This window comes from Medicago sativa, chromosome 6, assembly GCF_051527215.1.
Source record: "Medicago sativa cultivar Bolivia chromosome 6, Bolivia_mono, whole genome shotgun sequence".
Lineage (NCBI taxonomy): Eukaryota > Viridiplantae > Streptophyta > Magnoliopsida > Fabales > Fabaceae > Medicago > Medicago sativa.
In genome coordinates, this window is record NC_140754.1 from 73316329 (window position 1) to 73330705 (window position 14377).

Here is a 14377-nt window from a genome sequence, read left to right on the forward strand (position 1 = left end):
ATAGGTTTTTTATATCGAAATTGAGCGGCGAGATGTTTTGTTTTGTTTTGTTTTGTATTGTAGGCATGAAATTCATAATTCAACCAGGTCCATGACTTTAGTTCCCAAGCCATTAAAATTTCTACGCCCCCATTATGCCACTCTTCAGATATATTATCATACTATGCCTGAATCAAATTAGTTCAAAGGTATTATTTATAACATTCTCCAGCTTTGCTTTGCTTGTAGAAGTACTTAGCAGACATTTTATCAGTTTTAGCCGTGTCGTCTGACGGACAAGAACGTAACTTGTGAGTTTTCTGTTATTGTAAATATTTTTAACTCATGCTGTTCATGAATCTTAGGGTCTTATTTCTCTGTTCTTGATGCCTCTTCTTACACCAAAGTTTCAGTCTGTTGTTGAGGATAGCAGCAGATGCGGTACCGATAGAAGTGCATGGGAATATTGTTTTGAATGATTACCCACTAGTGTATTGGTTTTTCAATGTTTAAACTATGTACTTTATCTATTGTTTGATTGTTACTCTTGAAAGATTTATATGATTGAGATTTTGATATTTTTAGTTATATATTTTTGTATTTTAAGTATTTATTAATATATTTATTTAAATTGGCAACAAAGACTGCCCCATTCATTTTTTTTTTAATAAAAACTTAACATTTGCGACTGTTGTGAAGGGTCGCAAGCCCCTTCAAAACCATGTGAGAACTCTTCATTTGCGATTGTTGGGAACTATCGCAACACCTTTTGCGGCAGTTGGTGTGACTGTTCTATGAAGGGTCGCAAAAGACAGTTGCGACCCCAACATCCGCGCCTGTTGGGGAACAGTCGCAAATGTGCATTTGTGACCCTTTTAACAGTCGCAATCAGCCATTTTAAAAGGCGCAAAATGCACTTTTTCTTGTAGTAATCATATTTTTCTCCCCCTTCTCTCTACTCTCTAGCTCGCCCTCACTCCTCCCTCCTTCAACCCTCACTTTTCTCAATTCAAACTTATAGGGATCAACATGCAATTGTTAATATGTGATCCTTAGCATATGGAAAGTTCATACAAGCTTTAATCCTTCTTCTCCCTCTCAAAAATCTGATCTCATCTCTCTTTAAGGAAAATCAAGTTAATGGTTTTGCATGTGGGAAATAAAAGCTGATTATGTTGAGTTTTGGATGTTAGAGGCAAGGAATTGAAGCTTGGATCATTAGCAAAGCTTTAGGAGTTGGAAGTTTTGAAAGATTTCAGAATTTCTTGCGAGTTCCTAGTAGATAGTTCCCTCCTTCGGTAGATTTTTGAATGATTTGTGAGAAAACTTGAATTTGTGATTAATGCATGTTAGTTATATGTTTCCCCATATGACATGTTGTGTTGTGTTGGATGTGTTCTTGGCTTGAGTTACTTGCTTAAGAATGATGATTTTTAATTTAATGGTGATGGCTAGTCGTTTTTATAAGTTTGGGAAAGAAAATTGTTTATTTAAAAGTTGAAAAACTAAAATCTGGACAGAGGTAATGGATTACCTGCCACTGGTAATCGATTACCAATTTTGAAATCTACAATGTCGAGCTTTTTGGTAATCGATTACCTTCATATGGTAATATATTATCAGCCTTTAAAAATTCAAAATTTTGGCACCTGATTTCAGAATTTTCTTTTTAACTTGTCCCAAACCTTCCCCAAACTTGTCATCAACATCAATTGAGTCCCTTAAAGGTAAACAAAGCTAAGGACGCAGTTAACACTTAACATATCATGAGACCGTGCAAATCATATTTTAAATTGTTATCGTTTGGGTAGTTTATTAACCCTGGAAACAGGTGCTTTAATTACGAGACTTTGATTTAGATAATTGAATCTAGCTACCACAAAATAATCATAACATATTAGATATATGTTATAGAACAATACAATCAGATAATCCATGTCCCTCGCAAGCTCCAGATTAGGCTGGATAGGTTTGTAGACCACACGTAGCTAGAGGAGTCCGACATTAGCTTGATAAGATAGGTATTTTTGCTGATCAGCAATGCAATGTTGTTGGGGTTACTCCACCCGGTTCATTCCGTAATACAAACTCAGATAACTTGTTACACACTAACATAATGACCATATTAACTATGAATTATGATATTGTTTATGGCATATTAAAATGGAATATGTTAGAGATACATATTGTGGTCCTAGTTTTCCCCCTAACCACTAATAACCTAGGATAGGTGGAGCTCAATGAGAAACTATGTCTCATCCCAATCCTTTTATTTACTCTTCAGGTACACAGGTAGCTCGCAACAAGGGTAAAGAGAAAGCTACCGACTGATCGTGCTTTTTATGTTGTGTATTAGCTTATGATCCCATGTTATGTTGTGTACTCATGCTATATGTATTTGATATTATGTACTCGTCAGTTAGTATATGTATCAGTTAGACAAATTATGCACTAGTTGTATTGACATGACATTTCGAGACTTATGTATGCTAATTATCTTCGTCGGATTTAAATTATGTATTGTAAATTTAATGTATCCAGTATAAAATTTTAACGCTCTAATATGCATTCTAGACAACTTATTACGGACGTTACAATTGTGATTCTTTCAAAGTTACTGTGATTCCCAATATTCACACAAACATACAATGAAACAAAATATACCTTATTCAAAGCTAAATTGGCATTTTGAACCCAGATTGTATCCTTGCCTTTCCCCAAGACAAAACCTAAGACAAAATCAAATGTAGTTACATAATTTTTTCAATTTTTTGACCAACTTCTCTCAATTTATACACCAAGCCCTGAAGATATCCTGCAATTATTTTTCATTCTTCTATAAAAAGGATATAAGAAAATAGTTTTTCGTGCTGAATTTTAGAACTTAGTACTAAAAACTGATTTTTTTAGTTTTTCATGACATAATTTAAGCAAACAATAACATGAACTTGGGAATAGAATTTTATCATGACCATAGTTGGGAGAAGAAAGTGTGCATAGTGCGACCATTTCAAACTGCATACAAGTTACTAGTGATTGTAAGCTGATAAAAGTTTTAGTATGCAACCATAGATCATTAGAAATAAGTTATAGTATATCATCAATAAGAACGAAGGAGGAAGAAATTGTATACCTTGTATATTTAGGTTCACGAACGACCGCCATCAAGTTATGAGAGGAATGACTACCCTCATTTCGTTTAGCGCTAGGTTTTCATAGTACTATTCAGAATGCTTAATCGTCTGATGGGATGACGTTTAAATAGCTAAACGACTGAGGGCATGGACCTCTCATTGGGCTTAGCTAAATGGTCCAACCCATCACGATCCATTTAGAAAGAATAGCTCAATCACACATATTAATCAACTAATTAGTGCTTAACACAATATACCATAATTTATAATATAATACTAACTTATAATAATTGATTATTGTCAATCCATAATTTATTAATTAAATAATTAATCTAACATAAGCCGTTTTCAATTCCTTATGGTAAATAAAAAAGGGTTTAAAATAGTGAAGGTTTGAAGGTTATTTATAAGGGGAATGGTTGCATAAAGTGTAACTCCCCTTAATGCTGGTAAAAAAGGTGTTTCAAAGGTGTTTTACAAGCCATTAATGCTGGTAAAAACCTTTGAAAACATGTTTTATGTGGTGCAGACCGCCGGCCAAAAACACTGACTTGGTTCAGATTATATAATCTGAACTCCTACCCATGGTTTTCAGATTATATAATCCGAATTTATTCGATACTGGGTGAAAAATGAGAGAAACTTTGTACCTTATGTAGGGTGAATGACATTTCAGATTATATAATCCGTAAATGTTTAGGACGTGATTTTTTTATGTGGTCTACATAGCACCGACAGTTTCTGTGGTCTAGGACGCCCAGAAACCTCTATAAATAGGTGTCCCTGTTTTCATAACCAGTAAACCACACATAAAAAAAATACCATGGAAAACTTTTTCTTTGCTCCAAACACCAAGCTAGTTGCAGTTTACTACAACGACGGGAAACCACCCCATTTGCCCAGGATTCACACTGATGTCACCCTCTCCAGGTTGACGGGTCAACTGGATCAAATCAACTGTCAACTCAACTACAGAGTCACATGGAGGGTGGATGATGTTAAGTATCGACGTCCATCGATCGACTCAGTTAAGAGTGTGCGGTTCAGCCGGATGAAGCTCATGAACGAAGACAGCATGAGAGCCATGTTCTCGATCTTTGGTCAGTACAGTACTAGAGGGTCACGATCGAGTTGGACGCTACGTTGGTCAGATCGGTTTATCAAATTCTGAAAAATTTGATCCAGCCTAGAAACTACTAAGAGATCAGGGCGCTCCTAGACGCACCACAAGAGGACATTAATATAGTTGATCCTTGATGTGCTATGTTTTATTTAATTACGTGTTTTATGTTGTTTTTATTACGTGTTTATGTTGTTTTTATTACGTGTTAGTTATAGGTTGTTGAATTAAGTTGTTTCACTATGTTTTACTTTACGCCAAATATGTTCATTTAAACGCTAAAATTTGAAGATCAGTCATTAAACTTAATTTTATGGTATAAGCACAATTCAGATTATATAATTCGAATTTGTTGGAACAAAATGTGTTTAACAATGAACCTTAAAGAGTTTTGATGATAACAAGGTATTAAAAATTGTTAATTGGACTAGCTAATATTTGTTCAAGTGTACAGGACCATAGTTAAATTGATATCATACAAAGGTTCTGAATGAGCAAATAAAGAGCAAAAGAAATCAACGAAATTGAAGCTTAGATGCTCCTGAAGGCAAAGTGCTCCTGAAGACTAAAGCGCTACTGAAGTCAAAGTGCTCCTGAAGATTAGTGCTCTTGAAGACTAGAAGTCCTGAAGCGCCATGTCATCAGAAGCTATATCATCAGAAGTTGCCTCATCAGAAGCCATTTCATTAGAAGCTGAAGATCAACTGGATTTGCAAAATTCAAGGATTCAAGAGTTGTTTCATGGATCGAAATTCATCTAAAGACAGCAGAAGACTAATGGAACTTTGCAACGGTCATTTTAAAGGTGTTTGAAGGCATTTGCTTGCAAAAGAAACGAAAGCGTTGACATTGTACTTTGTACGAACTGTACAACCACCTTCTCCACTACTCTGCAATTTTCCACGCTACAAGACAAGAAAATAGCTCCAGAATACGGCTACGCTTGCAAGATGTTCCTTCACAATGGGAATGGATTTCAAATTGGTTCTTCATAGGACAACAACCAAATCAGGCAAAAGATCATTGGTGAAAGATCAAGCTTCAACAACGACTCTTTTGATGTGCTGGCAATTTCACAACATCTCTTTCACACCTCTATATAAAGGAGTGAAGACTTAGAGATATGGTAATGCTGAACGAAAGACTCTCAACATTTTTACAAGTGCCAAACCTCTGCTGAAATTGTTCTGCATTCACTCAGAATTTCTATTTTCAAGTTCATATCTTAGAAATTCTTAAGTCCTAGAGTCTGCATCTGATTTGTATTGTGAGCACCTCTGATTGTATATCAAGTGTTCAACCTCAAACATTATTCTTTGTAATCTTGTTTGTTTAGAAGTCTCTTGCAGTTGTGCTTGAGCATAGAAGTCTCTTGATTGTGTTCTTGAGCATAGGAAGACTCTTGCAAAGTGTGCTTGAGCAAAGGAAGTCTCTTGCTGTGTGCTTGAGCAATTGTAATCAGATATTTCATTCTAGTGAAATCTCCTTGGAAGTGCAAGGGGGACTGGACTACTTCCGAATTGTGGAAGGAACCAGTATAATTGCTTTGTGTCTTTCTTCTTTCCTTCCTCTCTGTTTTATTCCACTGCATACGCTCCTGACCACTCCCTTCAGAAGCAGTTCTACAAGCTTCTGAACTTAAGTGTTCTGAGTTTTAGAGAAAACGAAGAAACGTCTAACACAATTCAACCCCCTTTCTTGTGTTTTTTCTCACCTTCAGAATTTATTCAGCATAGGATTGATTTGTATGGTCCACATTGCACCGACAGTTTCTGTGGTCCATAACATCAAGATACCTCTATAAATAAGTGTTTTCTGTTTTCATTACCTGCAAAACACACACATACCAAAGAAACCATGGAAATTTTTGTCATTGTGTTGAGGATCTTTCTCATTGGACTTACAATCTGGTTCGCATTATATAACCCGAACCACGGGTATTTTTGTCATTTTCACAGGGCGTGTGAGAATAGCATAGGGTGTGAAAAGTAATAGTTTTTAAAAAGGTTAGGTCATGTCAACCAATACTAGATTCACACTAAATGACATAGATTTGAATGTTGAAGATAAAAATAAAAATAAAAACAAGAATTTTGCTCTCCACCCAGCAACTTTTGCTCGCGCCCTGCACTGCTTCCAAATATACCCTAGCGTTAGTTAAGTCACGTAGCGTGACTTAACTAACGCACGTTGTAAGCCATGCGCGACTTAAGTCACGCAAGTTGTAAGCCATGCGTGACTTAAGTCATGCACCACTGGCCTATGCGCGAGTTAACTCACGCACGTTGGCCGGTGGTCAGAACTGAAGAACAAACGTTTTTTTGGTCTGTGGTCAATGTTTCAACATTCAATCCACACGTTTTCTACCAAATTTTACACGTTTTTTGACCACATTAATGGTATTTACCACCTATACTACCATTCCCACCTATAAATACCCCTCCATACTTCCCTAATTCCTCACACCATACTACTTTCTCCCCCTCATCACTCCCTCCCTCTATTTCTCTTCTTTCTTTTTTTTTTCTTTTCAATATTCTCTTTGGGGTAAAAGGTGATCAATTTTTGTCGGGGTAAAGTAGTGAGTAGCCGAGTTGGGGAAATGATCGACCCTTGGGATAATTTTAAACCTGTTTTTTTAACCGCAGAAACTTTTTACCGTGGGTAAAAAGAACTTCTTGTGGTAAAAAAAAACAGATTTAAATTTAGCCCAAGGGTTGATGATGTATTTTCCCCAAGAAGGTTGCTCACTATTTTACCCCACGAAGATTGATTACTTTTTACCCCAAGGAGAAAATAAGTAGATTTAATGAATAAGTTCAAACTTATCATATGAATTATTGTAATGTAATTTATGAATTATTAATAAAATGAGAGATTATTTATGCCTCAATTTTGTTCCTTTGTTTTATATTTGTTGTATTTACCTTTATTTATATTTGTATTGTATTTACCTTTATTTATATTTGTATTAATTTAAAGAATAATATCGAAATAAAGTTAATAAAATAATTTAGATTAATGTAAACAAAATAATTTAGATTAATGTAAACAAAATAATTTCAAAATAAAGTTAATAAAATAATTTTGAATAAAGTTAATAAAGTTAAGAAAATAACATAATTTGAATAAAGTTAATATAAACAAAATAATTTTGAATAAGTTTTTTTTTTTGAACAAGCCAAAATGATATTATATAACACAACAATCCCAAAAGCACAAGGAGTGCCTAAGTGATTGCAAAAGGAACCAAGAGTTTACAACAAAACAAACCAACCACAAGGGGCACCATTAGCCAATACCCAAACAAACAAGAGGGCATGACCACCATTGTTGGGTGCCCATAAACAAAGGTAGCTTTTTTAGCTTTCAACCACCCTAGAGACAACATTTTCACCTTGTCTAATAAACGGGGTATGGGGGTAATTTTGAATAAGTTAATAAAAATAATTTGAAAAAGTATCTTTGCGCCACTTAACTTGCGCCACGTGACTTAACTTGCGCAGTAACTTACACTTGCGCAAGTTAACTAGCGCATAGGCATTTTCGGCATGACTGCAGGGTGCGAGCAAAAGTTGCTGGGTGGAGAGCAAAATTCTAAAAACAAACTTTGGTTTTTAAAAAAACAACCTTTGTTTAAAAAAATAAAATAAATAAACTTTAATTAGTTTCCATATACAAAACCTTTGTAAAAAAACAAATTTGTTATTTTGAAAGAAAAAAAAAACTTTAGTTTTCAAAATATATAGAATTAATTAATTTTATTGGAAAAGATAAGAGTAATTGAGAAAGAGTATAATTGATAAATTATACTCTTAAAATACAAAAATGACAATTAAATAGAAACGTTATATCCGTAGTAAAAGGACACTTAAAAACAAACGGAGGGAGTACTAATTAAATTTCCTTTGTTATTGTTATGCTATTTAGAATTTGTTTTGACTATTTTATTAAAATAACAATTTATTTATGATATTAGCTGTTTTTTACTATTAGGATATTAGTTTTTTTTTTTTTGAAGGACGATTAGGATATTAGTTATTTCCCCCATTTTTATTTTTCTGAATTGAATGTTTTGAAGTCAAATAAAAAAAATTTATTGAATGTTTTGACTACATATGTTATTAGAAAATTGAGTACAATTAATTTTTTTTTCTAATTTTGAAATTTCCATTTTATATTTAAATTACCATAAATTAAGAATTTAATAAAAAGTTTACATCTAATACTATCAAATTAATAATTTATTAAAAACTTATAATAAAAATGAATCAGATTTGATTTTTTTTTTAGACAAGTTAAATCGGATTTGATATTTTTCTAATATTGAAATTACCTTTTTGATTTTTATTTTACTTACAAAATATTTAAACTATTTTTTTATAACACAATAAAGATATTAGTTATTTTTCGCATTTGTATTTTTTTGAATCCTTTGAATGTATACGGTATACACAAGTTAAAAGATTTGTTAAACGTAATATATAGTATTTTTAATGAAAGTAGGAATAACATTTATTTATTTTTTCTAATTTCAAAACTACATTTTATATTTAGTTACCTTAACTAAAAATTTATTATATATTTTACGTCAAATACAGATACTCACTTGAATGATAAATAACTTATAAATGGAAGAGTCATTTATATGCTAAATTTTTTATTTTTTACTCCTTCCGTTTCAAAATGAGTGTCGCTTTAGTCAAAAAAATTTGTTTCAAAATGAGTGTCGCTTTCAGTTTCCAATGCAATAATAACTTTTTCTTTTCAATTGTACCCTCCAATTAATACTCTGCACACTACTTCCAAAATATTACTTTTAAAACTAACCAATAGTTAATAAGGATAATTTGGTAAAATAACCATTCTTTTTCTCTTAATCATTGCATTTCTTAATATGTGTGTAAACACCAAAAACGACACTCATTTTGAAACGGAGGGAGTAACGAAATGTTGAATATTTGATTGCTCTCATTTATTTCTTTCCTTTGATCTAAGAAAGTTCCTGAATTTCCTCATTGGTTGCACCGTTTCAGTGTGCGCATTAATTGTTGGCTTTAATGAAATGTTAACAAAAATATTATATTTAAAAACATGATCAAATTGCAAGCAACAAAATATAGAGTTGGGATCAAATTGTATCAAAACTGTGACAGACACACAACATCCGTAAGTTTCATGAAGAAGAATCCACAGTATTTGTGTCAAGACTTGATCATCCTAATTCTGTTGAGGTTACCGGTCAAGTCCCTTTTACGTTTCAAGTGTGTTTGTAAGTTATGGTTTTCTCTTATCTCTCAAACCCACTTTACAATTTCACATTTTGAAATCACTGCCGCACAGAGTCCTAGAAATTTGTTCATATCAAATCCAGACCTTGAAACTCGATTGATCGACTTTGAAGCATCACTTAGTGATTATTATACTTCTACTTCATTGAAACTTAATTTTATGTGTCCACGTCCTGATCCTTGTCACCCTCCCCTATATTGTTTTTTTATTGAAACTAAATGGTCATGTAGAGGGTTTATATTTTTGCACCATGCTTCAAAATTCTACCTATGGAATCCATCCACTGACAAACAAATACCTTTGTCTCCTAATGGTTCCTATTTAGGTGTCAAATTTTGTTATCTATATGGTTTTGGGTATGACCCATCAACAGATGATTATTTGGTGGTTGTAATGTCATTTGACGCAAACTTCCATAATTTTTCATCACATTTAGAGATTTTCTCGTTGAGAGATAATCAGTGGAAAGAAATTGAGGGTACTTACTTCCCTTACATGAACTCCTCTGTAGATTCCATGGTAGGGACGCTTTTTAATGGGGTTATTCATTGGTTTGCTTTTCGTCATGATTTATCATGAATGTTATCATTGCCTTTGATTTGATAGAAAGAAAACTTTTAGACATGTCTTTGCCGTATGATCTTGAATATGAACCTACAACTTGTGATTTGTGGGTATTCGGTGAATTTCTGAGTGTATGGACTATGGAGAATGATATAGTTGAAATATGGGTGATGAAAGAATATAAAGTGCATTCATCTTGGACGAAGACTCTTGTTTTTGCTATTGATGCCATTCACTCTCGTTATTTCTCTCCAATATGTTGTACAAAAAGTGGTGATATTATTGGAACAGATGGTACAGGTGGATTGGTAAAGTATGATGAAAATGGTCAGTTTTTGGAGCATTCCTCGTATTGTAGAGAGGATTGTGGATCCCGAGTGGCTGTATATACAGAGTCTTTGCTTTCACTTCCAGGTGACAACGACGAAGATTAAGAAGATGACACAAACAAAAAGAATGAGTTATGAAATATTATCTTTCCCATTTTCTTTATATTTATAATTAAATTGTATTATGTACTCTTGGTGGCTGCATTATGAGCTAATGTATTATGTCATGAAATGTTAATTGCTCTACTATTTGTAGTATGTTTGTTTAAAAAGTTGTCAACTTTAATTGTCAGCTCATTTCCTTTTGCATAAAATTATGTAGGAAATATGTAGTTGAAATTGAGACTGTTTGTGTTTATTTTAAATGATTTTTTATACTTATAAAGACAAGTAACATATGGTACATTACAATCTTTAGTTGAATTATTATAAGATGTTGATTAACGGTTATAATAACAAGTAATATAAGATGCATTATAATCGTCATTTAATGTAATATCTCGCCCGTCAGTATCGGAATATTAGCAGTCGATCGTATCAGAGGATTAAATTCAAGGAAAGAAAGTTTGACGGAAATAATTATTATGAGATGTCAGCTAAATACGAGTTAAGTATCAGTGTCGTATTTAACACGCTTGGAGCAAGGGCAATTTGGTAATTGCACGTTTAAAGGATATTTATATGGATTAGGCACCAAAATATCTCATTTCATTTATCCTTTCTCTCTCAAGTCGTTGGTAAAGCTTTTTCTCCTCCTTCTCTCTTCTTCATTCACGCCCTTTTCTCTCCCTCACCACCAAGTCTTCCAAATCGTCTTCCTTCCATGGCAAGTGAGTTAATCTTGTTCCTTCTTGATCTTTTAAGCTTAAGGAAGTTTGGTTTAAGTTTAATTTCTCTATTTCTCCTCTCAATAATGGATTCAAGAAGCTAGGGTTTGATGGGTGTTGGGAGAAGATGATGTTTGAAGCTTGAGCTAGTACATGCTATGGGTTATACTTGATCAAAGAAGTAACATGAAGTTGGGATGGATTGATGTTATACCCTAATTTTGGACCTAAAAATACTAATCAATTCTTTTTTCTTGCATTTCAAGTCATTTGATATGTCTCTGATCAATTGCATCTTTCTCTGCATTTTATTTCAATGTTATTTGCAAAATTCACATAAAAGGGTATTTTAGTCATTTCCTGCATTCAACTCATTTTTATCCTTGAAAATTGTTTGAGTCTTTTAAATTGGTTTGTATAAGTCCTTGTTTCAACCTCATGTCAAAATTCATTTCAAAAAATGTCAGTTGAGTCATTTTCCAGTCAGTTTAGCCCCTAGGGGCATTTTAGTCATTTCCTATGTCAAAATCTCCTTCAATCTTTAAAAATTTGTTTGAGTCCTTTCAAATAGTTTGAATAGGTCTTCATTTCAATTCTATGTCAAAATCCCTTTTAAAATTGCATTTGAAGTCATTTTTGAGTCAGTTTTGCCCCTAGGGGCATTTTGGTCTTTTCATGTGTCAAAACCCTGTTTAAATTCTAAAAATTGTCTTTGAGTATTTTAATTCGCTTGTATAAACTCTTGCTTTAATCCCTTGTTAAAAAATCATTTTAAAATTGCATTTGAGTCGTTTTTAGTCGTTTTAGTCCCTAGGGGCGTTTTGGTCATTTCACATAAAAACTCTTGTCTGCTTCGTTGTTTTTAATCGTCTCGCTTTACGTTAATTTTCAATTTACTTTTTTCAATTCAATTTTAGTTTTAATTTCCATTTTGGTCCTTGTACTTTTGTTATTTGCATTTTAATCCTTTTTAGTTTATTAGAGTCCAAGTGCCACGTGTCCGAATGTTATTGGTTCACAAAAGTTTGTTACAAGTCAAGTGCCACATGTCTCTATCCTATTGGTCCAAGGCTAATGACTTAGTCTATAAATTGGTCAAAGGGTCAATGAATCATTTTCACCAATTATTTTACACAAAAATCATAAAAAAATCCATTTTCTTTCCCTTTTTTCTCTCTCACGTGACACCATTTTCACCACCCTAACCACCACTTCCACCACCACAACCAACTTTCAACCACCTCTAACTAACCTTTCCTCCACCCTAACAAACTTCAACAACCTCCATAACGACCACCTTCAACCTCCATAACCACCCTAACAACCTTCAATCTTCACCAATATTCGTCAACAATCTCCAATTCATTGATTCATCCGACACAAATTCGTTTCACAAATCAACATTTCCACCGTTCATCATCAACCAAGAACAGCACCAACACACCAATCGGTTCATACACAGAGCATGTGATACTCCAAATTCGAATTCGCCGTCATCCGAGAACAACAACACATCAACGACGTCATTTTCAAAGATCAAGAAACATCACCATGGCCGAATTTCACTTCTGATTCGCAGATTTAGAGCAGCTGGCTTGCAAGCATCGAGGAAACAGAAACTCGTACGTACCTGAAGCGTAAACGTGAGGCTTCCCGTTTCTAGAACAGATTTTTCGCCAATTCGAACCAAGGTACGATTTCTCCGTCAGTTGTTCATTTTGATTCTCTAAAAGGTCAAATAGAAGTTGGTAGATCTAGGCTTTTGTGTGTGTTATTTGAGATTTTTAAGTTGATGTTTGGAAAGAGGAAGGAAAAAGAGTGTAGAAAATGGTGTTTGTTTCAAAAAACGGCGAAGTTTGGACTCCGACACGGTGGCGCCGCCGGCTGACCACCGCGTCGGGAGCTTGATGCTCGCCGGAGAAGATGGTGGCTGGACGGTGCAGATCTGTTTGTTGAGAGAGAGAAGAGCAATGTTATGTTTTGGAATGGAGAAGAAAAATCACGTGTCCCCTCTCTTAACAACAACAACTTGTCTTTTATCTTGACCCATGCCATACCCATTTCCTCAACCCATGGACCTTGCTCCATAACCCATACCCAATTGTTAGGAGCCCAACATTTTTTGCCTCTTTTTCCAGTTTCGCTATATTTACCTCCCTTTCCTGCGTGTGTGTGTTATATTTTACTAGTCGCACCCCCCGCATGTTTCAAAATCTTTGATAAAATTCCTAAAAAAAATTTCATGTATTCTTGATCATTTTCTTGACTTTTTTTTGGTGTTTTTATGTGTTAAATCTTGATTAAAAAATATGTAGTATTTCCTTGTTAAAAGTTTACCATTTTTTTGTTAAAAATTGTGAAATTTTATATGTGTTTGTGTCTAAAAATTCTCTAAAAAATTCCAAAAATTTTCACACATATTTCTTGATAGTTTTGTGGTATTTTTGTGATAATTGTTGCATGTTAAAATTGATAAAAATATATGTGGAGTTTTCTTGTGATTTTATGTTACTTTTTGTCAATTTCTTGTGAAATTCTTGCATGTTCTTGATCCCAAAATCTTGCTATGGTATATTGACCCTTGATATGAGAATTTGCAATGTGTATGCCTCTGATTTGGTGCTATTCTTTACTGTTTTGGAGTTTGATTTGTTAATTTCTTGTTTTACAAGTCATGTAAATAATTGTTTGTGGAAATAAAGTGTAAAATATGCTTAAAATGTGTCATAATTCTTGGTGTAATATTGTCTTATAATTTTCATGTCATAGCTGAAATAAAACTCTTTGAAGATTGTCATGGCATGAAAATTATAGGCCTTATGATTGTGGGAATTTTATGACAAAGTTTAGGCATATTTTACCACTTTTGTGTGCTAGGATTTCTACTTTTTTTGTCAAGTTTCATTACTTTCCTATGCTATTTTACTTGCATCCATTTCAATCCTTATTATTCCTTGTGCTACTAACCATTTGTTCATTGTTTCATGTTTCATTCATAAGCATTCCATACTTCATCCCCTTTCTCCACTTTAATTTCTTGCACTTTAAGTTTCAATTTCATGCAAAATTAGAATGTAGCAATTAGGAGTTCTTGTAATATTTTACTTTCATGCAATTTAAATTTCTTGGCAA

The 14377-nt window shown here is 33.5% G+C and overlaps 1 protein-coding gene across 1 annotated transcript; it reads left to right on the forward strand.

The window, feature by feature from the left end:
* Nucleotides 1–10180: 10180 nt before the first annotated feature.
* Nucleotides 10181–10523, forward strand: LOC146916751 (uncharacterized). The gene has a single exon (XM_085718710.1). The coding sequence runs from the start codon at nucleotides 10230–10232 to the stop codon at nucleotides 10521–10523; it is 294 nt and encodes a 97-aa protein (XP_085574836.1). The 5' UTR covers nucleotides 10181–10229.
* Nucleotides 10524–14377: the final 3854 nt, after the last annotated feature.